At 49.9% G+C, this 25534-nt stretch overlaps 2 protein-coding genes across 2 annotated transcripts in view; both read left to right on the plus strand.

Moving 5' to 3' along the window:
* Nucleotides 1-13670, plus strand: part of ADAM9 (ADAM metallopeptidase domain 9) — a 30041-nt gene extending 16371 nt beyond the window's left edge. The window contains exons 7-22 of the mRNA XM_054804752.1: nucleotides 85-150; nucleotides 607-678; nucleotides 1403-1572; nucleotides 2829-2910; nucleotides 3675-3808; nucleotides 4020-4191; nucleotides 4313-4405; nucleotides 4639-4834; nucleotides 5366-5471; nucleotides 6218-6401; nucleotides 7051-7131; nucleotides 7617-7722; nucleotides 9280-9418; nucleotides 9908-10010; nucleotides 10609-10736; nucleotides 11529-13670. Coding sequence (XP_054660727.1) covers nucleotides 85-150; nucleotides 607-678; nucleotides 1403-1572; nucleotides 2829-2910; nucleotides 3675-3808; nucleotides 4020-4191; nucleotides 4313-4405; nucleotides 4639-4834; nucleotides 5366-5471; nucleotides 6218-6401; nucleotides 7051-7131; nucleotides 7617-7722; nucleotides 9280-9418; nucleotides 9908-10010; nucleotides 10609-10736; nucleotides 11529-11643 — 1947 coding nt within the window. The 3' untranslated portion in view covers nucleotides 11644-13670. The remainder of the gene's footprint in view (nucleotides 1-84; nucleotides 151-606; nucleotides 679-1402; nucleotides 1573-2828; nucleotides 2911-3674; nucleotides 3809-4019; nucleotides 4192-4312; nucleotides 4406-4638; nucleotides 4835-5365; nucleotides 5472-6217; nucleotides 6402-7050; nucleotides 7132-7616; nucleotides 7723-9279; nucleotides 9419-9907; nucleotides 10011-10608; nucleotides 10737-11528) is intronic.
* A 91-nt stretch (nucleotides 13671-13761) lies between these two features.
* On the plus strand, nucleotides 13762-22830 carry LOC129196597 (disintegrin and metalloproteinase domain-containing protein 32-like). Its single transcript, XM_054804356.1, has 20 exons — nucleotides 13762-13804; nucleotides 13903-13967; nucleotides 14191-14252; nucleotides 14674-14752; nucleotides 14904-14980; nucleotides 15074-15208; nucleotides 15597-15687; nucleotides 15941-16012; nucleotides 17029-17195; nucleotides 17679-17760; nucleotides 17913-18046; nucleotides 18506-18692; nucleotides 18978-19067; nucleotides 19400-19598; nucleotides 20300-20408; nucleotides 20770-20953; nucleotides 21283-21363; nucleotides 22001-22118; nucleotides 22220-22370; nucleotides 22725-22830. The coding sequence occupies exons 1-20, from the start codon at nucleotides 13762-13764 to the stop codon at nucleotides 22828-22830; spliced, it is 2232 nt and encodes a 743-aa protein (XP_054660331.1).
* Nucleotides 22831-25534: the final 2704 nt, after the last annotated feature.

Consider the following 25534-nt stretch of genomic DNA (forward strand, 5'->3'; position numbering starts at 1 on the left):
CAAGTGAAATATGACAGTGTCATGATTTTTTTTGTTTACACTTGAATTAATAAAATTGAAGTTGTCTAAAACTTTGTTCCGCAGAAGAAGAGAGCAGTCCTACATCAAACAAGATACGTGGAGCTGTTCATAGTTGTGGATAAAGAAAAGGTAGGAATTGTGTGTCACTTTCCCTTCCTTATCCCCAGGAGATGGCTTGAAAAGCCCTCAGTCTTCATTACTCCCAAATGGATTGTTGAAAGACAGAGACGCTTTAGCCAATGTTATGCAAACACGCTAACCTAAAACTGAATAAACATGTTCTATGCAGTACTCTTCAGGGAAGAGTAAACTGTCAGACATGGAGAGTTTCTATCGGCAAGGAAGCTAATAATGTAAGGAAAAAAACTTTTTTTGCGTGGCAAAACCTGCCTTTGCTGTTTTCTCTTGACTATTGAGCTGTTGAGCAATAGCAATGAGGATGGTCCTGTCTTGATTAGTAGCATCTTGACAGGAGATTTGGAGCCAGGCAAAAATATTTTTCCATTTTACTAGTCTTAAAATGTTTTGTTCCTTTTTCTAACTCTTGTCTTTATCTCTTCGTGGCTAAGTTTCTTTGTCTTGCAGTTTGAAGATTTTGGGAAGAGTGAAACAGAAGTAAGAGAACACATGGTGCAACTGGCAAACTTCCTTGACAGCGTAAGTTAAAGCTACGCTGAGCGTGGGTGGGAATGATGCTGTGTGCAGCAGCCCTGCAGCTCTGTTACTTGTGTAAACTCCCACCGTGGAGTCTGTTCGGTTACCACTTTGCTGAGAATGAAATAAAGGTTTTTATCAAGCCAGGAGCTAAACCTGTTCCCTCAGTCATTATGTTGGTGACTGATAGGACTCAGAGTCACGCCTGCATGTTGTGCCGGAGGAGCAGGGGCAGCAAAGCGATGGCAGCTTTTATGGACAGGGAGCTTTGAATGCATTGCTATGAAAGCTTTTCCACCTCTAAATTCATCTGCAGTCATCGTACTTGAGAATTAATTTAGGGAACTCTTCCAACCTGTGCTACATACAGTGAGAGACAGGACAGATTGCTGCAATTATTGCAATTCTTAAGTATTTGTCAAGGTTAGAGAAAAAGCATGTCTTTCAGCTTGACTATTTCAGACAATGCTATTTGTCAGGATTGAGTCTCCTTTTTATTTCTGTTTTGGATTTTGTCATTGATCCTGTAGCTAATGAAAGTCTGAATCACAGGGAAAATGCATTCTGGTGATTTGAATTATGTACAAAATTTAAAAAAACCAAGAAAACTAAAAAACCCAAAGAGAAAAAGTAGATTCTTGCAATAAGAGAAATAATGCCAGACCACTTGTTCCTATCTGGAGGTCTTCAGAAATATTTCTCCTTTTTTTTTTTTTTTCCTCCTCAGATGTACATCATGTTGAACATCCGCATTGTGCTGGTCGGTCTGGAGATTTGGAAGTATGAAAACATAATTAGCACAGACGGAGGCGCTGGTGATGTGCTGGCAAATTTTGTACAGTGGCGAGAGAAGAATCTCGTTTTGCGCCGGAGACACGACAGTGCCCAGTTTGTTCTGTGAGTTGCAGTTCCCTCCCTTGGACCCTTAAGAAGCTTATTCTACTCCTGTCTGCTCAGCCGTGCTCTACCGTCAAAAGTAGCCGTTGTATTTCAGCAGAGAACCCAGCGCAATCTGCTGTGTTTTATGTACTTGGGAAAACATTCCAAGTCAACTTAAGCATTTTTAAGAAGGTTTCTGTGGTCCTTGAATTCAGTGTCCTCTCTGAGAGGTATATGGCTAAAAACCAATATTTTTTTCCTGTCCTGCAGTGTTATATATTGTGTTGTATAAAGCTTCCATTCAGATAATCCTTTGTCAGGTTGTACACCAGTTAGACTTGTAATCTGCGGCTTTTTCCACTTGAAAATGAGCAGAAACCTGGTGCAGAGCATTGCATTTTAAAGTCGTTTCTGCAGTTGGTATCCAGAGCTAGCTACATGCCTTGAGCTTTGACGCGTGACTTTAATCTGTCCGTCCCTACTGCCGTAAACTAGCACAGAGCTTCCGGAGCTGCCGTTTCTGCCCCAATTCTGGGATGCCCGCCCCGTGCACTTCCCGCTCCCGCAGATAGCGCAGCCCTTAGGAAGTCACTGCCCACAGTACGAGGAAGGGCAGAGGTGAGAGCGCTGCTTCACACGGGGCAACAGCCCAGCCGGCCGTCGTGCGAAGCAGCAGCTCCCCTTCCCGCAGGAGGTGGGGGCCTCTTCTCCTCTGAGGCAGAACAGCACCATTCAGGTGGTGAGGGTGAAATGGCTGAAAAAATAGTTATTTTAAAATTCTTTTATATGAAGTGAAATGTGGTGCATTGTGCTGTTGCACTTAAAGCTTTAAGAACTGCGTAGAAACAACATAAGATACTGATGAAAAGGAGGCAGACAAGTAAAGAAATCTATGGAGTTTGGCAGTAGTAGAAAGGCAGCTAACAGCCAATTAAAACAAATGATTACAAGGGTGGACCGTTTAGCTCTTTATATTTAGAGGGAAGATGTGGAAGAGGATAACTTTCTCTGCAAACTCTTATCTTAATTTAAAAGAATAAAAGAACCATGAACAGAAAGATAAAGCTGAACTGGTACATTCATACCCGCAGTCAATAGCAGTGCTCCTAGCAGTGCTCCTTTGTTAGTGTCGGAAAGCTGGAAAAGCAGTATTTTGTGCCCCGCACGCAGAAGTGATGTATTGAGCAGCTGTGCGGCTGCGCTGTAGCGCTGGCAGCATCGTGTGTCTGTACAGGCGGGATGACTGCCTTTCCTTTTTCTCCCCATGACTGTAGGAAGAAGGGGTTTGGTGGCACAGCTGGAATGGCCTATGTTGGAACAGTGTGCTCCAAGAGCCACGCGGGAGGCATTAATGTGGTGAGATACCGTTAGTGATACTCTGAATGTGAGCAAGATAAGAGTTTTGCACTCCAGAAGTCTTCTTGGAAGTGCACAATCTTTACTAACAAAACTGAAGTGGCTTAGTGGGGATTTTTCTGTGGTCCCCAACCGTTTCTGGCACTTCCATGATATCTGGATCACAACTTCTCTGCTGTCTTCTGCATCCTCTGCTCAGCCTTCCCTCTCCCCAGTGTGCAGCACTCATGAAAAAGGGACAGGCCTTCTCTGCTGACATTTTAAGCACCCCTGCCTTAAAAGTACGTGGGAGCTGTGGGTGTCCTCAGATCTGTCCCTGGTGTCTGCTTGACCTTCCCAATTGTGAACACCTGGAGCAGTGCAGTCGACTGCCCTCTTTATGTGAAATTGCAGAGCGTTAACGAACTGAATTGCTGATCGCGGATAACTGGCAATCCCAGCAATCTTGTTTTCTTGGACTAGGGACAGAAGTACTGGAATTGGAGTTTGCATATTTAAGGAGATTTGGGCTGGTGTGGAGAACAGTTAATGTTGCAGCTGCACTGGAAAGTAGAGGTTGTTAGGGAGTGTCCCGATATGTTTATCTGAGGGCTCTTATTACTAAGCAAATGACATGCGCTTGGTTGGAAAGCAGGCACAGTTGGTCTGAGAATGCTGTTAATGTCGAGACGGGGTGACAGAAGTGTCCTTTTGGCACATAAGTAAACACTGACTTTCTCAATATAAGCTCTCCGCTAATTTTCTTCTGGTTTGTTCTTGTGCAGTTTGGAAGAATCAGTATACAAATGTTTGCATCAATTATGGCTCATGAACTAGGACATAACCTGGGGATGAACCATGATGATGAACGTGTCTGTCACTGTGGAGCAAGCAGTTGCATTATGAGCTCTGGAGCATCGTAAGTAACTGAGAAAAGGGAAAGCATTTTCCGAGGGTCAAAACTTCCCACCCACATGCTTTGTTTTTACAGGTTGCTTTCATCTTCAAAGCACTCTTGCAGAGTTGTGTCACGCTCGCAGCTCATGGGGAAAGCAAATGATACCCTTGTCTACAAACTGAGGGGATACTTGTGGATTGGCTTAAAGATAAGCTCATGTTCTCTGTTGCAGGGGATCGAGGAACTTCAGCAGCTGCAGTGCAGAAGACTTTGAGAAGCTCACCCTCAACAAAGGCGGAAGCTGCCTGCTCAACGTTCCCAAGCCTGATGAAACCTATAGTGTCCCGTACTGTGGGAACAAGCTGGTAGATGCCGGGGAGGACTGTGACTGTGGCTCACCCAAGGTTAGAGGCTTGTGTGTTTTACGAGTGCTGCCAGGGTAGCCCGGCGTGCCACTCACTGGAGAGGGGACTGTGCGTGGCGGAGGGTGCGATTTCTTGGCATTCACAGCACTTCTGTTTTCAGGAATGTGAAAGTGATCCTTGCTGTGAACCAGGGACTTGCAGACTCCGGTCCGGTGCTGAATGTGCTTATGGTGACTGCTGTAAAAACTGCCAGGTTAGAGACTCAGACATGTTACTTGGAAGCGTTCTTCAGTGGTTGAGAAAAGGAGAGCATTGGCCTAGCCAGCGCATCAGTGAGAGGGACTTGTCCTGCGTGTATGCAGCACCCACCGAGGGCTTCAGAGCAATGCTCTTCTTTGGGGGCGTATTGTGGGTCAGGTGCAGTGTTCATCCGTGCCGTAAGGTTTCTGTTTTCTGATGCAGTTTCCCCCTCCCCTCTCTCTCTAGCTCCTTCCTGGAGGAACCGAGTGTCGGGCCAGTAGCAACGAGTGTGACCTTCCGGAGTACTGCAACGGCACGTTCCAGTTCTGCCAGCCAGACTTCACCGTTCAGAACGGTCACCCGTGCCACAACGAGGAAGCCTACTGTTACAATGGCGTTTGCCAGTACTACGATGCGCAGTGTCAGGATATCTTTGGCTCAAGTAAGGAAAAGCACAGTGTTATGATTGTTCTAGGAGACGTAGCTAAAACAATACACTAAGTTTATTTAAAATATATTTACTTGTTTTCCTGTTACAAAGACCAGCTGGCTTTGGCAAAGGATTTGAAATAGTGGTAATTTATGCCTTAGCCTTCACGCATTCTTCCTTTGTTACGTTTAATGCTGTGCTGGTGATTCAAGTAGTAATTTTCTTGCACTGATCATTCCTATTACAGTGGGGCTTCTGGTGTACAGGGCTGTAAAGAAGCCATGAAGAAATACCAAATGGTGTAACTGACTCACTGTTAAGTGACTATTTCTCTTTTTGATTTTTTTTTAAACTTGGCACCCTGTAGTGCTGGCATTTCCACCTCTTTACTGTTTTGATCGAGTTCTTAAGCTCTCTGTATTGCATGGAAAACACTAGGTGTAGCAGGGTAATTGGGCTAGGTAAAGGAGACATGATAATGTGAGGTGTTTCTGTCCGCATCTAACTTGGATCCTCTGTCTGGGGGACGGTTATTGTTTGCAGAAGCCAAAGCAGCCCCCAACATTTGTTTTGCTGAAGTGAATTCCAAGGGTGACAGATTTGGCAACTGTGGTTTCCATGGCCATGACTACAAGAAATGTTCCAGCTGGTGAGTTGAGCTCAGTGCATCGAGAAGTTCCTAAATGTATGCTTGAGAATCCTTATTCGAGTGCCATAGTATTAGTTTGGGATGGTTTAGGAGGTGCATCGGGGAGAGGTATGTTATCCCATTGTCTAACCTTATTGACATGTGTGCATCATTCTGAACCCACAGCGAGAGCGCTTAAAACGCATCTTTTCTATCCTCATTTCTGAAGCTGCTATTAGCACTTAAAGCCCCGCACTTACACAGTTGTAACTTTTGTTGACTTTTGGGTTAGACTGTCTGGCTTTAACTCTTGCACGTAATAGCTGAAATGAGTTTGAATGTTTAGGCAATTCTTCCATAGCTGGGTTTAAATCTTTCGGGCTCGTGCCACAGTTTCCCGTGCGTGTGGTGTTCTGTGGCCTCAGGGATGTTCAGTTCAGACGTGGGGCTGCGGCAAGGAGAGTGTGTTCCACATCTCCCATCATCGATTGTTCTTATCCTAAGGTGTTCACATACAGAAAAACAAGTTGCAGATTGTCATGTTTTCTTTAATGTAAAGATCCTAACAGCTTACAGAAAGGAGGGATAAATCCATACTCTTGCAGCACTGAAATGAGGCTCAGCTCAATTTTGTCTGGCGAGTTGCATCAATTTTATTTTCAAGTAGTGTCTTCCACTAGAAAGAAAACATCACATCAAATGCGTGATAGTCTTTTTCTCGGAATGAATTCAAGTGTCACTACAGTGTTCATATGTTGATGTTGTAGGAATGCCATGTGCGGGAAGCTGCAATGTGAAAACGTGAAAACTATGCCTGTTTTTGGAATTAAGCCTGCTATTATCCAAACTCCCATCAGAGGCACCACGTGCTGGGGTGTAGATTTCCAGCTAGGCTCTGATGTCCCAGACCCAGGAATGGTGAATGAAGGCACCAAATGTGATACTGGAAAGGTAATTAACAATTAAAAAGTGATTTCTTAAAGTAATAATTCGGGGGTTTTATGTGAATAAAATTTTCAGCTGTATTGCTTCCGGAATATTTATGGCCATTAATTTTTTGATGCCTGTAGTTAACGCCGAACTGAGCAAGTCCATCGGTTCCCCGCACTGCCTGGTACTGCAGTGCATGTGCATAAAAAATGTAATGAGCCTTTTGTTTATAGAAGAAAGAAGCAAAAGAAATTAAGTTTGTTGAGAGTCAGAATCTTTGCTCTGTCAGTGAGCAGGAAGAGCTAGGCACACACAAATGCCTTTAAGACAATTTTCAATTAAAATCCCACTGAACTAAAAAGCCTAGAAGCTTATCCCCAGCAGAGGAATGTGCATTCCACATATCCTTACTGTGCACAATTTAATTGCTATTCCTTTACATTCAGGGTAGGGACAAAAGACTTCCAGTAACAGTTCAGACACCATACTGAGAAGCCTTTTGTAGCGTTTCTGTAGAGTTGGGGATTATCACGTAAGAGTCGGAGGCTTGCTTTGTGGTCGGTGAGCACAGAGTGGCTGCAGCGCCCTGGGCTGCGGAGCAGGCAGCCGGGGGAACGCGGGGGTGCAATGCCACCTTCCTTCACTTATGTGTGTCTCGCAATTCCCCTAGATCTGCAGGCACTTCCAGTGTGTGAGCGCCTCCGTTCTGAACTACGACTGTGATGTGGAGAGGAAGTGTCACGGACATGGGGTAAGCAGAGCCGGTAGTCCGCTTACAATGAACACTAGGTCTGTAAGTTTTGGTATAACTGGCAGCATTTCTACGTGAGGTCCTCTGACGTCTTTGTTACGAGAACACTAGGTTTTTTAGAGCCAACTAAAGATGATGGGTTTTTTGCCAGGCAAGAATTCCCAATTCCAGTATCACTAATGTAATTTGAAACTCTGCATTTCACAAAAAAAAAAAAAAAAAAAAAAAGCCATGCTCTTTAAGCCGTTGGGATAGCTAATCTTTGCAAGCTCATCCTGAACAATGTTGTGCTTGCCAAGTCCTGTGAAACCTTGAGACGCCTGGCCAAGGACTATTCAGAATTGACGTTAAAGGTCTCCAGGCTGAGTGATACGGAAGGGACAGAATAGACAGTCATACGAGGCCACCGCACGCGGCTTTCAAATATGTAGAAACGTAAGTTACTAAAAAGACCTTATTGTGCTGTTTGTGTTGTTTAAATGCAGGTGTGCAATAACAACAGGAACTGTCACTGTGAACCGGGCTGGGCCCCTCCTTACTGTGATACTAAAGGCTACGGAGGAAGCCTGGACAGTGGCCCTCCTTATAACGGCAAGTAGTCATCGGGCAACTACGGAGCTGGGGCCTGTCTTAGGAAGGCTGGCGCTGAGGTCGGTGCAGAGCACCCGCTTGCTCTGAAGCAGCGAACTTCTGGGGGTTGGCTCTTCACTGGGTTTCCTTTGCAAACAATTCTAGTTAAGGTTTTGGGCTCAAGGTGTTGCATTTCACTCTTGTGGGATGCTGGGCATCTGTAAAGAAACTGGGCGGTTTAAGTGCCTTCAGGTGATTTCTGCCACCTTGGACCAAGATCCTCTTGGACTTCTCTGTGTCCAAGCTGGGAACTGAAGCTCCTTCCTTTCTTAGATCCAAAGAAAACATGAAATTTGCCTGAGGATGTCGGTTCACATCCATGGATGTGAATCTGCATCTCCATAAGGACGTGCCGCTTCCAGCAGTGGTGGCAGCAATGAGTAGCTGCCCTGTTCTGGTATCTGCAGGTAGTTGCGTGTGAACCTGCAGTGTCAGGATGAACATCTGACCGAGGTGGGCTAGGGCAGCGCATATTGACAAGTCACTATTTTATTAATGTTTATTATTTGAGTTCGGACAACGTACTTCGTTTGGTAGTAATTACAAATGTAGTCCCTGCCCCAAACAACTTGTGGTATAGAAGAGGAAGGGTACCTTCAGTACCTTTACCCCAGGAAAGGTACTAGGTCAGTGTTTGACGTGGCAAGATGATGTATCTGTGTGTCTGGAAGATACATGTATATGTTTGAATGTGAAGAGTGGGAAAACGGTGCCTTGGGCAGGGGAGCACAAGTCATGCACGGGAGAAAGCGAACTGAAAGAGGCTGTGAAGTTTACTTTTCTCACTGACAGTTTAAAGATGGAATAGGAAGCAAAATCCAAGCTATAATTTGGAGAAAACTTGTGCAATGTGCATGTGTATATAAAGATGGGATTGATGTAGTCCCTTTTATGAGCTGCAAGAATGATCTTGAAGACTGGTTTTCATAAGATGGTGTGGGTTTGAGGTGAAGCTAGCCACTATGTTGATGCAGTAACAGACTGGAGAATTATGCTGGAGCGTGGACAGATGCCTCAAATCATCAGGCAAAAAAAGGGAAAGGCTTTTTTTGTACAGCCTGCAGTGGAGAAATCTGCTGCATAGAGATTAAGAATGTGAGTTCTTTGCCTCCAGCAAACAATGATAGGAGAAGAGAAAGATTTAGGATCAGACCAAAGGGCAGAAGCTCTGTTTTCCTCTCTTTCAGATGAGCTCATAAGATCTTCACAGTAACATAGTGGAAGAAAAATTAGGTATTGATCTAGTAATTCAATATGCTGTTATAGCCCAGGGTGTCACGGCACGTACAGTTCTTCTATCTTTGACCAGACAATCCCTGTGAAAAGATAATCAGAAAAGAATTTATTTAGGCGTATATCTTGCAGCCTTACTAGATTCTTTAGTTTTTTCTTCTATGAAAAATGGGAAATGGTTGTAGAACCAGCTCTACCAAATATTCCCTGCTACAGTGAGTCAAGTGGTGGGAACACTGTGTAATACTTTTTTTTTTTTCTTCTCTGTCATTTTGTCCCCATCAGACAAAGACACCTCGCTGAGAAATGGGCTGCTGGTATTTTTTTTCCTGGTCCTCCCACTCTTTATAGCTGCTGCTCTGGCATTTGTAAAAAGAGACAGGCTGAAGCGATGCTGTAGAAGATTAATGTCACGCTGCCATTCGTAAGTACAGTCTCCTTTTTACCTTCTCCTCTGCCCTTTTGAAGTAGTCCACAGGCATGTGTTTACACGAGCCAATGCCAAAGTACGGAGGCATATTCCAGCCCTGGATGGCAGGTAAAGACCCCTGCGTCAAATAACGCATGTAGCCTGCCCCGGGCAATGACAGAAAAGATAAATTCATCTTAAATGGAGGGAGCGGAGAACTTCCTTTTTACCATTCTGTTTGTTGTCGTGCATTGGTGATGGGTTTTATATTTTTGGGTCCCATCTTTGGTATAAAGTGGCAAAAGGAAGCTGTCATAGTCCTAAACACAAAAAGGGTTATGCTGTTTATTAGGTATGTGGCAGGTACGATCTTCCTGACATTTGATATGTGCTAAGATATAAAGTATAAGTATAAATCCATCTAACGGGTTTGAAGTGCTTGGATTCATAGCCTGCATAGCCATTCTGTCAAGGTTCTGAGCTCACCCAGCAATTGGATTTCAGGTCACTTCAGTCTCCACCTCCTCAAACAGAAACGGAACCGAGAGACTACCGCCACAGAGGCTTTTCACACGGCATGCCGTACGCTTCAAGAGGTGTACCCATGGTAGGAATGATCTACTCTTCATTACTTTATTTGTCATCTGTTACTCTAAAGTAACATGTGAAGGCAGTTTATATATTTTTTGCCCTAATAAAAGCTTCAAAGTTACTTTATTTTTTCATTTCTGCAAATTGGGTTTTCTTTGCTTATTTCCTAAGGTGCGTGTGGGAACTCCACAGTTTCCTGCTGTTTAAGCTTTTTTATGGGCTGTGCTTGGCTTGGCAAGCACTTTACCTGCTTTGCTCCCCCTTTCCCTTACGCTGGAACCCCTGCCCCACACGAGGAGGGGAGCGATCCTTGCCAGCCGCCCAGCCCCGCTCCTTTGCAGAGCAGTTATCTCTCTGAGTGCAGTAACTAGCCAAAGCACACTTGCAGAACAAATGAAACGCTTGTTGTGATCGGCCTTTCTGTTTTTCCCAAAATGTAGTACTTTTCAAACTGCTGTTGCTTCTTTCTACTGAGTTTCTCAGACAGAAAGTGCAACTCTGACATTTCCAGGTTTGCTTGTGAGTGCTCTTAAATGTTGCTTAACTAATGAAACAAATATTTCAATTCCCCAAGTGCAAATTTGTAGAACCTTCTCGTTATGTTTTCTTTGTAGGATATGGAACCAAATACCTTTCCTGTTCCATCTTACCCAGTTAACCAGCACCCTCAGCAGGCTTACCACCAGTCTTACTACCCGTCTCCGCAATACCAGGCACCGCAGCCACAGAAGCTGCCGACAAGGTCGGTTGAGTTACTGCAAATAAGCATTGGCAGTTGTGCTGATGTATATAGATTGTCATTGCCTTCATCTCTGCAAGCGTTAGGGTGTTTCGTCATGTGTTATATGCAAGCAGGACGGACCTTTTATTGAAAGAAGTTCTTCCTTCATTTGATGCTGTGGAACCGAAGTGCTGTTACCCATAGCATTCGTTTTACACACTGTCACGGCTACGTTTTGATTGACAGGTTTCAGAATGCTTTTCTGGGGCCAGATTAGCCCTGCATACAGGGGAATAAAATACTTCTCAAAATAGGCAGTTTAAAAAGAAATTACTCAAAAATCTGTCATTTTGCTGATTTGTGAATATTATTGCCAAGTACAGGGTCATTTCTCGTTAACTTTGAACAGAAAGTTTTCCTTCATTTTACATTTTACTTTTTAATTGTATTCCTAAGATGTAACGCCTCTGCCATAAGGCACGCGTATCCAGAAAGCGCGAGGTGTCGAGAGGGAGCTCTTCAAAATAGCTTGTGTTGGTGGGAAACTCGTGGGGGTCTTTAACCTATTTTGGGAAAAATGATGTGTTAACGAGCTGAGGATTTCAGGCAACGGACAGCAGAGTCTGACCGTGGCATGATCGAAAGGAGTCTCTGGGGGGGAAGCAGAGGTGGCGAGACGCAGTGTGTCTGGCGGGGGGGTCTCCACAGCGGCCACGGTGCCAGCGCCAGGCGAGAGGGAGAGGGATGTGCATCACAGATGTGTGTCATGGCTTTGTCACCTGGACTGATGACGGCTTCTCTGTCCCCTTGTAGACCACCGCCTCCACAACAGAAACGTGCACCTCAGGGACCTCCTCCATCCCAGCAAAAACGTTTACCTCAGGGACAGTATTTTCCTTCTCGACCGGCGCCTTTGCCTCCCAAATAGCTTTTGGCTTCTTTGGGGCCTTCCCGTGAGCTGACCTGTTCACTGAGACAGAGCTGAAATTGCAGTTATCCTTCTTGCATTGAGCGGCCCATGGTAATCCCAGAAAGCCTTCTTCTGCAGCCTAGGATAAGGCAAACGAGATATTCAATCAAGGAATGTAAAACTTTAAACTAAATACCTCTACCAAAGCTACAGGAACTGAAAACATCTAACCCGTTCTTAGCTCTGTCCGAGTATTGTGGCTTTGTAAACTGCGGCAGCGCTGTCCAGCTGGAAGTGGAGCAGCCTGCGGTTCAATAATTTTTATAGTACAGCACTTGGGAGTTGCTTTTGGTTTCCCCATTTCTGCGACGAGCCCTAATAATGAAATTGTCTGATTTGTTGTCGTCTTTCTAAATGTACGGTGAAGATTTGAAGTAGCCCATACCGTTTTCAAAACAAGGAAATCTGGCCAATTAATTTAAAAGTATTTTGCATGGACTGGGAAATGTTGTCCATTTCCACATTAATGGCACAAGTAAAATAAGGTATCAGTGTACTTTTTCAGAGGAAGATAAATATATTGTTAAACATGTTTATGCATGTTATATGTTTATTGATGTGTAATAATGCACTTAAATTCTTACTTTCATGCTGACTGACACTAAGCTGTGCTATATGAGCACTAAGTTTAATGGTTTTAAATTAGTAATTGTGAGTTGCTAAATGAGAATCCTGTACTAATTTCCACTAATATCATGAATGGGCAATGAAAATAAAGGTACGAAAAGACACGGCCATATTTTGGTTTTAAAAATTGGGATGCCCTTAGCTTTTAATTTGGGTCTGAAGACTGCGTAGCAGTCCCTGCAGAAGAAGCAAAAAATGTCTCTCTGCTTCTCTGAGCACTTTAAACTGGAACCAGTGGACTAATGCAGCCCTCTCACCTAATCCTCAACCCTTTTTAGTGTCAGTCAGGATGCTCGCAGGCTAACTTGCATTAGATTGGACTGCCACCCCTTTCTACGCCACTGACTACACTCGGTTTTAAAACCGTTTCTGAAAAGGAGTGTTTAGCATTCGGTGCGCTGGCCGAGGAGATCCGTTAACGGTGCTACCACTGTGCCGTGGGTAGGAACCGGCTGCTGGTGGTCACAAACAGAAACCTGTTGCACAAACTTGCTAAAGGTAAAGTAAGTACTGACAAGAGTGCTTGGCTTTTTCAGTTTGCGCTAGCCACCGAGTACAAACTCACTCTGTAAAATCCCCCGTAATATTGCAAAAAAAAATATTTTCCTCTGTAAATACATATATAAATATATATATAGTGTTTGCATTTGCAGTAATAAAATACTTGAACTCCTGTGGTTTCCCATAAACTTAGACTAAGATTTATAACATTATTAAAATACGTAAAATGTCACCTAGAATATCACCGGATGTATTCGTGGGGGTCTTCTGTTTGTTCCAAGATAATCGCTTCCTAATTTTTGTTGTATTCTACCCAGTTTGGGCTGGCTGGCTGTAACGTTTAGCTCTGCAGCTGAGGGAGGCAGAGGTCCCGTGGGAGCCTCACGACGCGAGTGGGACGAGAGGGGGGAATCCAGGGAACGACGTCATCCGAGAGAGATGTACTTAATTGTATTTGAAGCTGTATGTGTGAACTAAAACTATGCTGACAATGGTGCCTTTTAATAGATAAAGAGTTTTTATACTTCCAGCATGCATGTTGCAATATTTGCAGGGTGGTGGCGTAGGGCAGCGAACGCGCGGTTTGAGCAGCGATCCTATGGGAAGGAAACGGCTCGGATTTTACGTGTGCTGAGTATTGAAGATGACTACTGACTTCCTTTTTTAAAGAGTACGCTTCTCCCTGTCCCCCGAGGAGGTCTGGAGAAAGCGGAGGCGATGTCCTTCAACCCTTTGCGCTCCGCAGAACCGTCCCGCTCTGCGCGGCGCTCCGGTACCGTCGGGGGCTGACGAAAGGGCTGTTACCGACCCCCTTTGTAAGAAACAAACGAGCAATAAAGATGCCGGTTTTGTACGAAGGCGCTCTCCTCCGCCTCTGCTTTCCCCGGGCAGGCGGGGCCGAACGGAACCGAACGGAACCGGCGCGGCGGGGCCGTTACCGGCCGGGCCATGGGGCCGCGCAGGGCGATGCTGCTGCTGCTGCTGCTGCTGTGTGAGTGCGGGCCGGGCCCCCGGAACCCCCCCGATTCCTCCCCCCCCGCCCCGGGCTGGGCCGGCTCGGCACGGCGCGGTCTCTGTCCCTGTCCCCAGGCTGGCAGGCGCTGTCCCAGATCACGGTCCCGCGGCGGCTGCCCGCGAACGCGACGGGAGAGGCGGTACCGGGGGGGGGGGGGGGGAGCGGACTGGGGTACAGATGTGCTGGCAGCTGTAACGGGGGCACCACGGCGGTGCTGCCAGCACAGCAAAGGCTGCGCCTGCTCCTTGAGGAAGCACCGGGCTCTTGTGCTTGCCCTCGGTGTTGGTAGCTGCCCTCGGAGCTCGCTTTTCCGGAGTCAGTGTTCCTAATTCTCCCTTTCTCTGCTTTTCCGCACGCGCAAGGACGCGGTGTCCTACGTCCTCAGCATAGAGGGGAGGCCGTACACCATCCACCTGCAGCAGCAGTAAGTCGGCCCTGGCGTTGCCCGTCTGACCCCTGCCGTCCTGTTCCCCGGCAGCTGCTGGGCCGCACGCTCTGTCCCTGGCACAGGATGGTGCTGGGCTGCGGGGCGATTCCCGCCTGCGGGCGTTTGCGCTGGTGCCCTTCCCTCGGGCTCTTTCCAGCCTCCGCGGCTGCGGGGACCATGCCCCGCTGCAGGCACGTCCCAAAGCCCGCGGGGGATGTGTCCGTGTGTGCCATGCGCCCGAGTGCCGGGGCAGAGGGCTGCAGGAGGGTTTGAGGGATGGTCCTGCCCGTGACCCCTGATGGCAGCGGGTTCTGGATCTGCCAGAGCGACAGCACAGGCAGCGGGACGTGGAATAAGCTCGAGAAACTGGGTAAGAGATGCTATTTTCAGTGTTTCAATCTACACCTTTATTTTGTAGCATCTTTTTATCTGACAATTTCAGGATTTATGTGTCTAATGAGAAGGGATCTTTGCGCTCTGACTCAACCCGTATCAAGGTAAGCTTAGGTTGCTTTGGGGTTTTTTGTACCATCACTGCTGCAGCACAGAGCTGCTGTCTGGTACGTGCAGTTCAGCTGTTTGGGTGACGGGTGGGGGAATTGCCCTCACGGCCACGGAAGGGGCCCTTTGTCCTCTGTCGTGATGTAGGGAGGCTGTCACTACTGGGGGTACATCGATGGCTTCCCCAGCTCATCCGTGACCCTCAGCATCTGCTCGGGGCTCAGGTAGGGAACCGCCGCCTCCCCACGCTGCCCTGCCCGTTAGTGCCACGGCCACCAGCGCCTGGTGGCAACTGGCCGGTGCCGTCACCTTGGCAGGGGCCTGCTGCAGTTTGAGAACGTCAGCTACGGGATTGAGCCCCTGGGTTATTCTCCTTCTTTCGAGCACTTTGTGTATCGAGTGAGCGATGAGAACACGGCAGGTTCCCTCTTGGCCAGCAGCCCCCCAGGCGCGCTGACAGCGGAGGAGATGATCTTGGCATTCCCGCACCTTGAAGTGAGCGTGTGGCTGTTCTCGGGGCGATGCAGATGTCCCCGTCAGGCGAGGAGGGGCCCAATCCTGTGGGAAGCTTTGCTGGTGGTGCCTGGATGGACAGAGATGGGGGGGGGGGGGGCGTTTGGGAGTGCCAGTGCTCGTGGTGGGGTGTCGCCTGGAGCGTTACTCATCTCGTGCCTAACGAGAGGCATTAGAGGGGCTTCTGAAAAAAGTCAGAAATGGCTCCATAGAATGGCTTCTTACTTATGTAATTTTGAAGACAGCGTTGAAGTATTGCTTTTGAATAGACACTTTAGTGTGTCAAACCTCAGGAATAAAGTGACTATAGAAAGTAGAAATAAATAGCAGTGGAGACCATTTTCTTTTTCAGCCACTACCAGCTGCAGTGCAATCTCCCAAATACCTGGAAGTGTACGTAATTTTGGACAAGCCTTTGGTAAGTCCGTGCCAGTCGTTTTCTTCTTGTGTTTGCCTGACTTCTGTGAGCACAGAAACGGTGCCATTTCCCAGCTTCTGTATGTATTTGTTTTCCCTTTTGAAAAGTTAGGCATACTGTGGATTTTGTAGGAAAAAAAGAATGAAAATTTGTATGATTGGATGGTGGCAATCACTGCAGCGTTTCCACGTTGTTCTCTTTCATTGGGGTAAATGCCTTGTCTGCTCTTATGTCCTTTTGGGTTATTTTTCAGTACAACTATATGGGTTCAGACAGGAATTCCGCAATGCAGAAGATAATCCAGGTCTTCAATTTAGTCAACAGCGTAAGTTTTAAAGTCCGATTTGCATTGTAGTATGATGATGGGTGGGTTGATGTTAGTAACGGCCACCTATTTCCCAGCTGCTTTTGGTTTTAGGAGGAGGTTATGTAAAAAATTCCAGGTCTTGGCTCACGATGTTCTGGCTGTGACGGCTGGGCATGGCCTGGCAGGAGCTCCTAGCTTCTCAGCAAGCCTGGTCCAGACTTGATCCGCAGTGGGCGAGGGGTTTAGTCCCAGCGGGCTAATACAATGGTTTGGCTTAGCAACTGTGCAAATAGGCTCTTATCAGGCTTTGACAGCACCAGCAGTATGGTCCGTGCTGGAGTTATGGTTAGCTGCTTGGGTGCGTCTTGAACTGCGACGAGTCGGTGTCGAGGAAAGTTCTGTTTAGCAGAATGGAGTAGGAATTTGTGGGACCTGGCCGCTGCCCCCCCCCGTTTCCATTTCACAGAGCGACTGCACCAGGACCCTGGAGGAAGCCGTCTGGCACGTGTAGCCTGTGAAGTGTTTCCCGAGGAGGTTTTCTCTAGACACATCAATCTGCTACCCGCTAACATCGCTCCATACGTGGTAGCAATGTCTCATGCAGACGTACAAAAACACAGGCAGCTTGCTGTAGGGCAGCCGAAGCCCAAGGTTTTGAGGCTTCTTGGATTGTTCCCCTCTCTGTGCTGCAGATTTGTCTCTCTGATCAGCCATACAATTAATCTGTTTCCACTCGGTATAAGCAACTTTTAATCCTGTTCTTCCTTCCACTGGTGCTGTCAGGATTCGTGTGTGTGATGACAAGTTATTCACAACCCCCCTAAACCCTTCCTGTGAAGTTTTTAGGTTTTGTTCTTGGGCCTCTTGGTACATCTTTTTATTGTTTAGGTTTGTTCGTTCTGTTTGTCGTGCAGATGTCGTTCAGCGACTGACAATAGGAATTGGCTTTTCCTGCGCGATTTATTCTGTATAGAGCTGTAATTCTGCTCAGAAGGAAAGGTACGTGAGCAGGCGCTTCCTCTGTTACGTTTCAGATGTTTAATCCTCTTAATGTAACTGTTGTGCTGTCCTCCCTGGAGCTCTGGACGGAGGAGAATAAAATATTGACAGCAGGGGAAGCAGATGACCTTCTACAGCGATTTTTACAGTGGAAACAGTCCTATCTCGCTCTGCGGTCGTATGACATGGCTTATCTATTAGTGTAAGATAAAGGTTTACTTGCTCGTTAAAGCTTACGTAGTAGAAATCGGTTAAACCAATGTCAGTTGAACTATAAAGATTCCCATGAAATTTTATTTTTTTTTAAGAAACATATTTCTTACATATTTCCTAATTCCTTAATATTCTGAAAGTGTTTCTCTCCAGACGTACCTTCTAGCCGGCCTTTCAGTGGCGATGCAGCGCAGGCGATTGCGCCGCACGTCCCAGCAGCGTTGGCTGATAAGAGACTCCGCCGCTGCCCTGGCAAGGGGATGGCTGCAGCCCCGGTCCCTGCCCCGGCACTCGGCACAGGCACCGGCTGCCAGGCAGACCCTGCAGGCAGCTCCGCCGGGCTGGCGGGGGACACCGGGGGACAGCGGAGCAGCCCAGGGGGACTCGGGCTGTACACACCCGGGATCCCCCACTTACCCACAGCGACGGGGCGTCCCGGGCTGGACGGCCGGTGAGCGCACGTGTGTTTCAGGTACAGGGACCAAGCAGCGTACGCGGGCGCAACGGCTCTGGGAAAGGCGTGTCAGAGAGACGCTGCTGGCGCAGTGGCCGTGGTACGGTGCTGCCCGTGAAGCCGGAGTTTGCCCATGGGCGGCAGGGACAGGGACAGGGACAGGGTGGGAGCATCCGCAGCTGGAGCTGGGGTCCGGCGGGGTCCGGGCAGGGAAGGCGCAGTCGCGGCAGCCCTGCTCTCTCCTCCCTGTAGTACCAAGAGTCCGTGACGCTGGAGTCCTTCTCCATCCTCCTGGCCCAGCTGCTGGGACGCAGCATGGGCATAAGATACGACTCCCAGGACTGCCACTGCGGCGGGCGCATCTGTATCATGAGCCCGGAGGCGCTGTGAGTTGGTTGGGTCCCATCCTACTGGGGCTGTGGGGGCCGGGGAGACGAGGTGGGTGGGCAGGGTGCGGTGGGGGGAGATCGGGGTCCCCGGCACCTACCAGGTGGGTGCCAGCACCCATCGGGCTCCTACAGCCGCGTGTCACCCGCCGCCTGGCTGAGTGTGCCAGAAATATCTGCTTTTATTCCATTAAGAAGGAAAAAAAGACTAATGAGTTCTCCAGTGCTTAATTTGGAAAAAGAGACCTTTTCATTTCAAAAGCACGATATTTCTGAATGCTTCTCAGTCTCTGTTAATAATGCGTTCTAAACTCAGGGCTGGCAAGTGACCAGAAAGACACCCAGGGAACCGTTGGGCCTTGTGCCGGCATCTGAACGAGTCCTTGAGCTGCCCAGAGATTTTGAGAGTGAACGGCGGTAGATGTGTTAACGTGTAAATGGATAATTGCTTTATTTTAGACGTGTCAGTGGGGCAAAAGCCTTTAGCAGCTGCAGCATCAGGGACTTTGGAACCTTCCTGAAGCACAATGGAGGCGAGTGCCTTTTCAATAGACCCCGCTTGAACGGAGTGTCCTACCGGAGAGCGGCCGTCTGCGGCAACGGCGTGGTGGAGCGCGGCGAGCAGTGCGACTGCGGGGGGGAGGAGGTGGGTGCTGTGGGAATTACGGCTAAATGTGTAGATTTGTACCCTTCGTACGTTTAGAATAATGAACCCATGAGACTAGAGGCCAGCCCAGGAAGGTTTGTGTCGGGTTTTGGATCGTTTCTATGACAGCACTGGTCTGGTGGCAGCTTTGCCCACTTTCTTCTGCTAGGTATTGCCCGAGTGTAGCTTTTTGGAGAAAAAAAATAGGAAGAGGAGAACCTCTGACAGTAAAAACCTTTGGGGAACAAAATAGTAGAATAACATGGTTTTGCAATGTGTCCCCAGGCATGCTTGAAGGATAAATGCTGTACTAAAAGATGTCAGTTTAAGCCGGGAGTGAAATGTTCCTCCGGATTATGTTGTAATGAATGTCAGGTAAGGCATGTGTTTATAGTTATTGCAAGATCATGATTTCTTTTTGGAGAAATAGTACGTTCCCACGCTGAAGGATGGAGACAGACTTTCTGCTGTCTGAGAGGTTCCCGGGTAGGGCTTTGCAGCTCAGCTCCCTGAAAGCCCCGGGAGGAATCTCCCTGGGGGAAGACTGTCTTGGGCGGTGTCACATGCGTACGCGCGTGCGGTGATCCCGAGGGACCGGGGATGTGTGTCAGGACAGCGTCGGGAGGGGCTGCGTGGGCCTGGGGGGGGCCCCCGGTCGGTGGCTGTGGAAGGATGGAGAGAAGGGTCCCTCCTGCCTCCCCTGCCAGTTCAAGCAGAAGAACTCGCAGTGCCGCCCCCCCGCCGACGTGCAGTGTGACCTGGCCGAGTTCTGCAACGGGTCCTCCGCGTCCTGCCCCCCCGACCTGTACGTGCAGGACGGGCACGAGTGTGAGCACGGCACCGGCTACTGCTACAAGGGACGCTGCCGGTCTCCGGACCTGCAGTGCCGGCGGCTCTACGGGAGAGGTAACGGGCTGCTCTGGTTGCACTGGTACTGCAGGAGGTGCCCGCAGCAGTAACGATGCTCAGTTTGTGTCTTTGCTCTTTAATGCACTCATCTTAGGGCGGTGTCATCGTGTCTTTTTAACCTGGTTTCGGTGGAAATGAGGGTTTGTGGTCGGTAACTCGTTTCCGATACTTCCCCCGTGAACCCAATTTCAAGCACGTGCTGAAGCAGGAGCGGTTCAGGGACGGCACTTGCTCTGAGACGCGTGATGAGGCGCAGCGCTCCGTGTGAGACTTGTGCCTTGTGTCCCTTCCCCTTGCGCGTGCCGTTAGGGCAGGAGGGAGAGCAGAGCCTGAGACTGGGTGCAGTTCCTGAAAGGGGGGCACCCAGGGGGAAGGGCACAGCTTTGGGAAGGGTTTCAAGCTCAGTTTTGACTCTGGTGAATAAGCACGTAGTTCTCCCGATTCTTCAGAGCTAACAGTGAAAACAGCAACAAAAAAAAGCAAATTATTATCTGTGAGCAAACTTAATCAGGGAACTATCCTACTATTTGCTAACCCCACGTTTCTGGGGTTCAGGAATGCTGAGGGTTTGGCAGTTCGGGGACAGGTATTATATTTTCTCTAGTGAACGGCGTGGAAAATTATGAGGTTATTAGATACCGCAATATGTCCCTCTGCGTTCCTTTAAATTATAATAAATATTCTCGCTAAACTTGTAGGCTCAAAAAATGCTCCTGTGGCTTGTTACGAGGAACTCAACAGTCAGCAGGACAGATTTGGACACTGCGGGTTCCAGCCCAGACAAGGCTACAAGTCCTGTGTTTGGAGGTACGCTCTAGGGAAGGGGCACTTCCTCCACTAAAAACACATATTTAATTGGGGCTTTACAGACAAGGAAAGCATCAAGACTCCAGTTGATAGTAAGATTTGCGAAGCAATAAATGGAGTTACGTCTGTGTTCTCCTTGTTAGTAGAATGGTGTCTCTCCTTATGCCACAGGTCGTCTCTTGGACTTCCCAGTCCTGCTTATTTTTTTCTTATTATTTCTTATTTTCTTCTTATTATTTTCTTATTATCGTGCAGTGCTCCAGATTTGTGTTGCGCTGTTTAACGTTTCTAGTGTTTCATCAGGTAGCACGCACACATATATGTGTGTGTGATGCACATCCTGTGCAAATTGATTTTATAGGAATCTCAGATGTGGAAAGTTAATCTGCACGTACCCGTACAGCACTCCATTTCCATCAGACGCTGCTGCTGTTCTTTACGTCCAAGTGCGTGAGCATTTATGTATATCTTTGGATTATTTGAATGCACCAAAAAGGCTGGATCCTCTTCTGGTTCCACCAGGTACAAAGTGCGGTTCTGGAAAGGTGAGAAAACATTTTTTAATCATCTAAAATGCCAGATATAAATTGTAAATGTTAACAAGGTTTTAGAAATACGTACTCCTTTGCAGCGTAAGCGTACTTGATATTAATAAACGCTGTAAAAGCATGCAAATGTTGCATGAGAGGTTTGGCAAGGTGTGAGCATTGGACATAACCCAACCCCTAGATAGTAACTGCAGCTTTTTTAAAAGCACTGTTGTTGGTTTTTTGGAAATAGTAGATTTTCACTCCCTTTTGGGACATAAGACTGACGGGCTGAGAGCTGCGGCGGTAAAGCAGTGCTGGACTGGAACTGTTGTGGTTTTTCCTAGGTGTGTATAAACAACACTTGTCACCCACATTCAGTCCTGGGATATGACTGCGACAGCGAAGTGAAGTGCCACGGCCACGGCGTAAGTCGTTCCACGCGGCGCACGTGGTGCTGCGGAGGCTTCGTCACGCGCGTCCGCTGCGGCTGTGTGGGAACTGGTCAAAGACCCATTTTAGGCCGATACTCTACAAAATCATGACCTTGCCGGCTAATACACGGAGTAAAACCATTTAAACTATTGGTCCTAAAACCAATATCAGAATATAATGACAGTCTTTGTTCACTGAAATGGAGATTTTGATGGTTTGTGGGGTTTATAGAGGGGAAAAGATGAAAGCAATGATGAAGGAACATAGAATTGAGGGCAGCGGAGTGAGCGTAGATAGAAAATGTTGCGTGGTGGCGGGGAGCGGGAGAGATGCACGGAGGGCTGCGGGGCTCTCCGCACCCCTGCCTGGCTCTGGAGTGTTGACAGCCGGGGCAAGCCACTCCTGTTTGCTGCTTATCAGACCGAAATGCACGTGGGTCTTGCAGGAGAGTGATGCTTTGTGCTTGTTCAATGTCTCGAGGCTATTAGAGCCTGCACTTTATGGCTGTTCCTTGTCTGATCAGAGTGCCGATAAGCGTGTGTAGCCTTGTCCCAGCCTGGCCAGCGGCAGCGAGACCAACCCCAGTCTGGGCAGAATCCGTCACATGAATTCCTTGCAAACTTTTACCAGGTGTGCAACAACAAGAGACATTGCCACTGCCACCCTGGCTGGAAGCCCCCTGACTGCCTACAGAAGGGATCCCGCCTGGGGGGAAGCATCGACAGCGGCCTCCAGGAGACGGACGGTGGTCAGTACCCGCCGCGGAGGTGGGGACAGGTGTTGGGCTGGGGACCCTGGTGCGGGCAGGGAGGGTGACGGCCTGCTGCCCACTGGGCTGCATCCTGCCAGGCCTCTTGCTGCAGCGGGCACTGGAGGACGTGACGCTGGCCGGGCCGGTGTTGGGCTCCTGCCTCCTCCTGCTCATCCTCGCCGGGGCCGTCTGCCTCGTCCTCAGGCAGCAGGGCCGGCGCTGCGGGCGGCAGCCCCTGAGCACGGGGGGGTGAGTGGGGCCCTCCCCGCCACGGGAGCCCGGGGGGGACCCGATGGAGCCATGGTGTTCCCCCAGGAGGGTTGTGGTGATCCGCGGGGGGAGGCTGGGGGCTGAGGTGGTTCCCTGGGGGACATGAGGTGATCTCCTTGGGGGGTGTGGGGGGATTCCCGAGGGGATATGAGGTGATTCCTGAGGGGATATGAGGTCATTCCCGGGGTGGGGGGGGGGGGGATATGAGGTGATTCCCGGGGGGATATGAGGTGATTCCCGGGGGGAGGGCGGGGGATATGAGGTGATTCCCCGGGGCTGAGGCGCTCCCTGGGCCAGGCCGGGGCTGAGGCACCGCTCCGGGTCTCCACGCAGCCCCGCCGGCGAGGAGGGCAGCGACCTCTCGGAGCCGGAGCCGGACCGGGACCCGGAGCCGGAGCCGGACCAGAACCCGGAGCCGGGGCGGTACCGCGGGCGCTAATAAAGGCGTTGGGTGCAGCCGCGTGTCCGCGTCTGTGTGCGGGGCCGGCGGGGCCGTTACCGGGCGGGCAGGATGGGGCCGCGCCTGGCGCTGCTGGCCGCGCTGCTGGCCGCGCTGCGTGAGTGAGGGCGGCCCCGCACCCCGGGGTGGGGGGGTTGGGGGGGGAGGCCCCAGCACCCCCAGGGCCAGGCAGACCCCGTGCGGCACCCGCGGGTGGAGGGTCCCCCCCTCCCCGGTCCTGCCCGCGGGATCCGGGCACGCAGGGACCTTCCGGCCTGGAAAGTGACATCACGTGCTGGAAACCGAACGTCACACCCTGGAAACTGACGTCACGGCCCGGCAGCAGCTCTCCCTACGGCCATGCTCCCCGACCCCCTCATCCCTGGCCAACGGCGGGGGCCCAGGACCGGCTTTCCTGGCGTGGGAGCCAGGCAGAGGCGTTGGGCTGAGGGGCCGCAGCCGTTGCTGGCACCCGTTTTCTCTGCCGGTGGTTGGGTTTTGTCCACCTGCGAAGTGTGTGAAGCTGCGTGACGTTGGCAGCTGTACGGGGGGGCAGGGATGCTCGCGGGACGGAGCGGGTGTTGTGGCTCCTTCTGAAGCGGACGTTGATTGCGCGGTCGTGGAGGGGTGTGGGTGACTGGCCTCTCTGAGCCCCGGTTCGGTTCCTGATGCAAGGTGGGTTTGTTCAACTGGAGCTTGCTCTCGTGCTCCCGTCACACAGGGTTCATATTCCCGGGCTCTGGCCCAGCAGCAGAAAGTGTACGTCATTTTGGTTTTTCTACGCAAGTGCCTAGACACTTTAAAATAGAGTGCAAGTGAATGATAGCAGGGTAGAAAGTAGAGCTGGTGAACCTCTGCAGGTAGAGACCACGTCTGTCCGTGTGGCTGTAAAGGTGTCTGTCACAGGCAGATGCAAGTCTGACTGTGGCTGATGGCATAACTGTGATGATAATAATCTGTGATTATAACTAAGAACCAAATTCTTTCTCTAGGTTCACAACTGCAGCTGCACATCACAGTTCCCCAGAGGTTGCTCTCAAAACCAGCTGGAGAGAGGGTACTTAAGTAATCAAGTTATTTGGTGTTTGTGTGTGCGTGAGTGGATATACACGCGCAGGAATGCCACGTGCAACAGCCGAGGTGCGACTGGTAGAGGGAAAGTTTTAGGAAACCACGTTCTGCCTGTGCAGGTGATGGGGGGACCACGCTCTGCCGAGCTCTTGTGCTTGCCCTCAGTGTTGGTAGCTGCCCTCGGAGCTCGCTTTTCCGGAGTCAGTGTTCCTAATTCTCCCTTTCTCTGCTTTTCCGCACGCGCAAGGATGCGGTGTCCTACGTCCTCAGCATAGAGGGGAGGCCGTACACCATCCACCTGCAGCAGCAGTAAGTCGGCCCTGGCGTTGCCCGTCTGACCCCTGCCGTCCTGTTCCCCGGCAGCTGCTGGGCCGCACGCTCTGTCCCTGGCACAGGATGGTGCTGGGCTGCGGGGCGATTCCCGCCTGCGGGCATTTGCGCTGGTGCCCTTCCCTCGGGCTCTTTCCAGCCTCCACGGCTGCGGGGACCATGCCCCGCTGCAGGCACGTCCCAAAGCCCGCGGGGGATGTGTCCGTGTGTGCCACGCACCCCAGTGCCGGGGCAGAGGGCTGCAGGAGGGTTTGAGGGATGGTCCTGCCCGTGACCCCTGATGGCAGCGGGTTCTGGATCTGCCAGAGCGACAGCACAGGCAGCGGGACCTGGAATAAGCTCAAGAAACTGGGTAAGACCATTTTAGAGCATTTTTAGAGGATTTTACTGTTCTTCTGTTCTAGATTCTTTTTATCTGATGACTTCAGGATTTACATGTACAATGAGAAGGGATCTTTGCGCTCCGACTCGCCCCATATCAAGGTAATGGTGACCTGCTTGGTGTTTCTGTTGCTGCCTTGTTCCAGGGTAGCCTCGCTGTTTGGTGTTTTGGGGAATGTCACTAGTTACTGCAGGGGAGCAGTACTTCCCCTCCCTCTCCGCATTTTTGATTCCTACTCAGGGCAGGAGCTGCTGGGATGAAAAAAAAAGTTTTCTGTGCAAATGCATGGTCAGATTCATGTTTGTGAAGGTTTCTGGAGTCGCTGAGTTGGCTCGGTTCACAGCCTGTAAGCCAGACCATGGCTACCATTTCTTACGGAGAGATCTCGAGAAGAGCCCCCAGACCCAGCAGTGCAGCTCTGCACGGGGCAGGGCAGTTCCTTGTTGTGAGGACGCCACATCTCACACCGGGATTTGGTTTTAATTGCTCGGGCCAAAGAGGGATTGTCCACAAAGTCCTTGTTGTGCCATCACTTGACGGGGAATTGCCCTCACGGCCACGGAAGGGGCTCTTTGTCCTCTGTCGTGATGTAGGGAGGCTGTCACTACCGGGGGTACATCGATGGCTTCCCCAGCTCATCCGTGACCCTCAGCATCTGCTCGGGGCTCAGGTAGGGAACCGCCGCCTCCCCACACTGCCCTGCCCGTTAGTGCCACGGCCACCAGCGCCCGGTGGCAACTGGCCGGTGCCGTCACCTTGGCAGGGGCCTGCTGCAGTTTGAGAACGTCAGCTACGGGATTGAGCCCCTGGGTTATTCTCCTTCTTTCGAGCACTTTGTGTATCGAGTGAGCGATGAGAACACGGCAGGTTCCCTCTTGGCCAGCAGGCCCCCAGGCGCGCTGACAGCGGAGGAGATGTCGA

The sequence above is a fragment of the Grus americana genome, chromosome 26, assembly GCF_028858705.1.
Source record: "Grus americana isolate bGruAme1 chromosome 26, bGruAme1.mat, whole genome shotgun sequence".
Classification (NCBI taxonomy): domain Eukaryota; kingdom Metazoa; phylum Chordata; class Aves; order Gruiformes; family Gruidae; genus Grus; species Grus americana.

Bases quoted from the DNA above. Each gene is read 5' to 3' on its own strand.
- LOC129196597 (XM_054804356.1), top strand. From the start codon at position 13,762: ATGGGGCCGCGCAGGGCGATGCTGCTGCTGCTGCTGCTGCTGT. The intron at 17,761-17,912 runs GTACGGTGCTGC...TCCTCCCTGTAG, and splicing joins CTGCTGGCGCAGTGGCCGTG to TACCAAGAGTCCGTGACGCT. The intron at 22,371-22,724 runs GTGAGTGGGGCC...GTCTCCACGCAG, and splicing joins CAGCCCCTGAGCACGGGGGG to CCCCGCCGGCGAGGAGGGCA.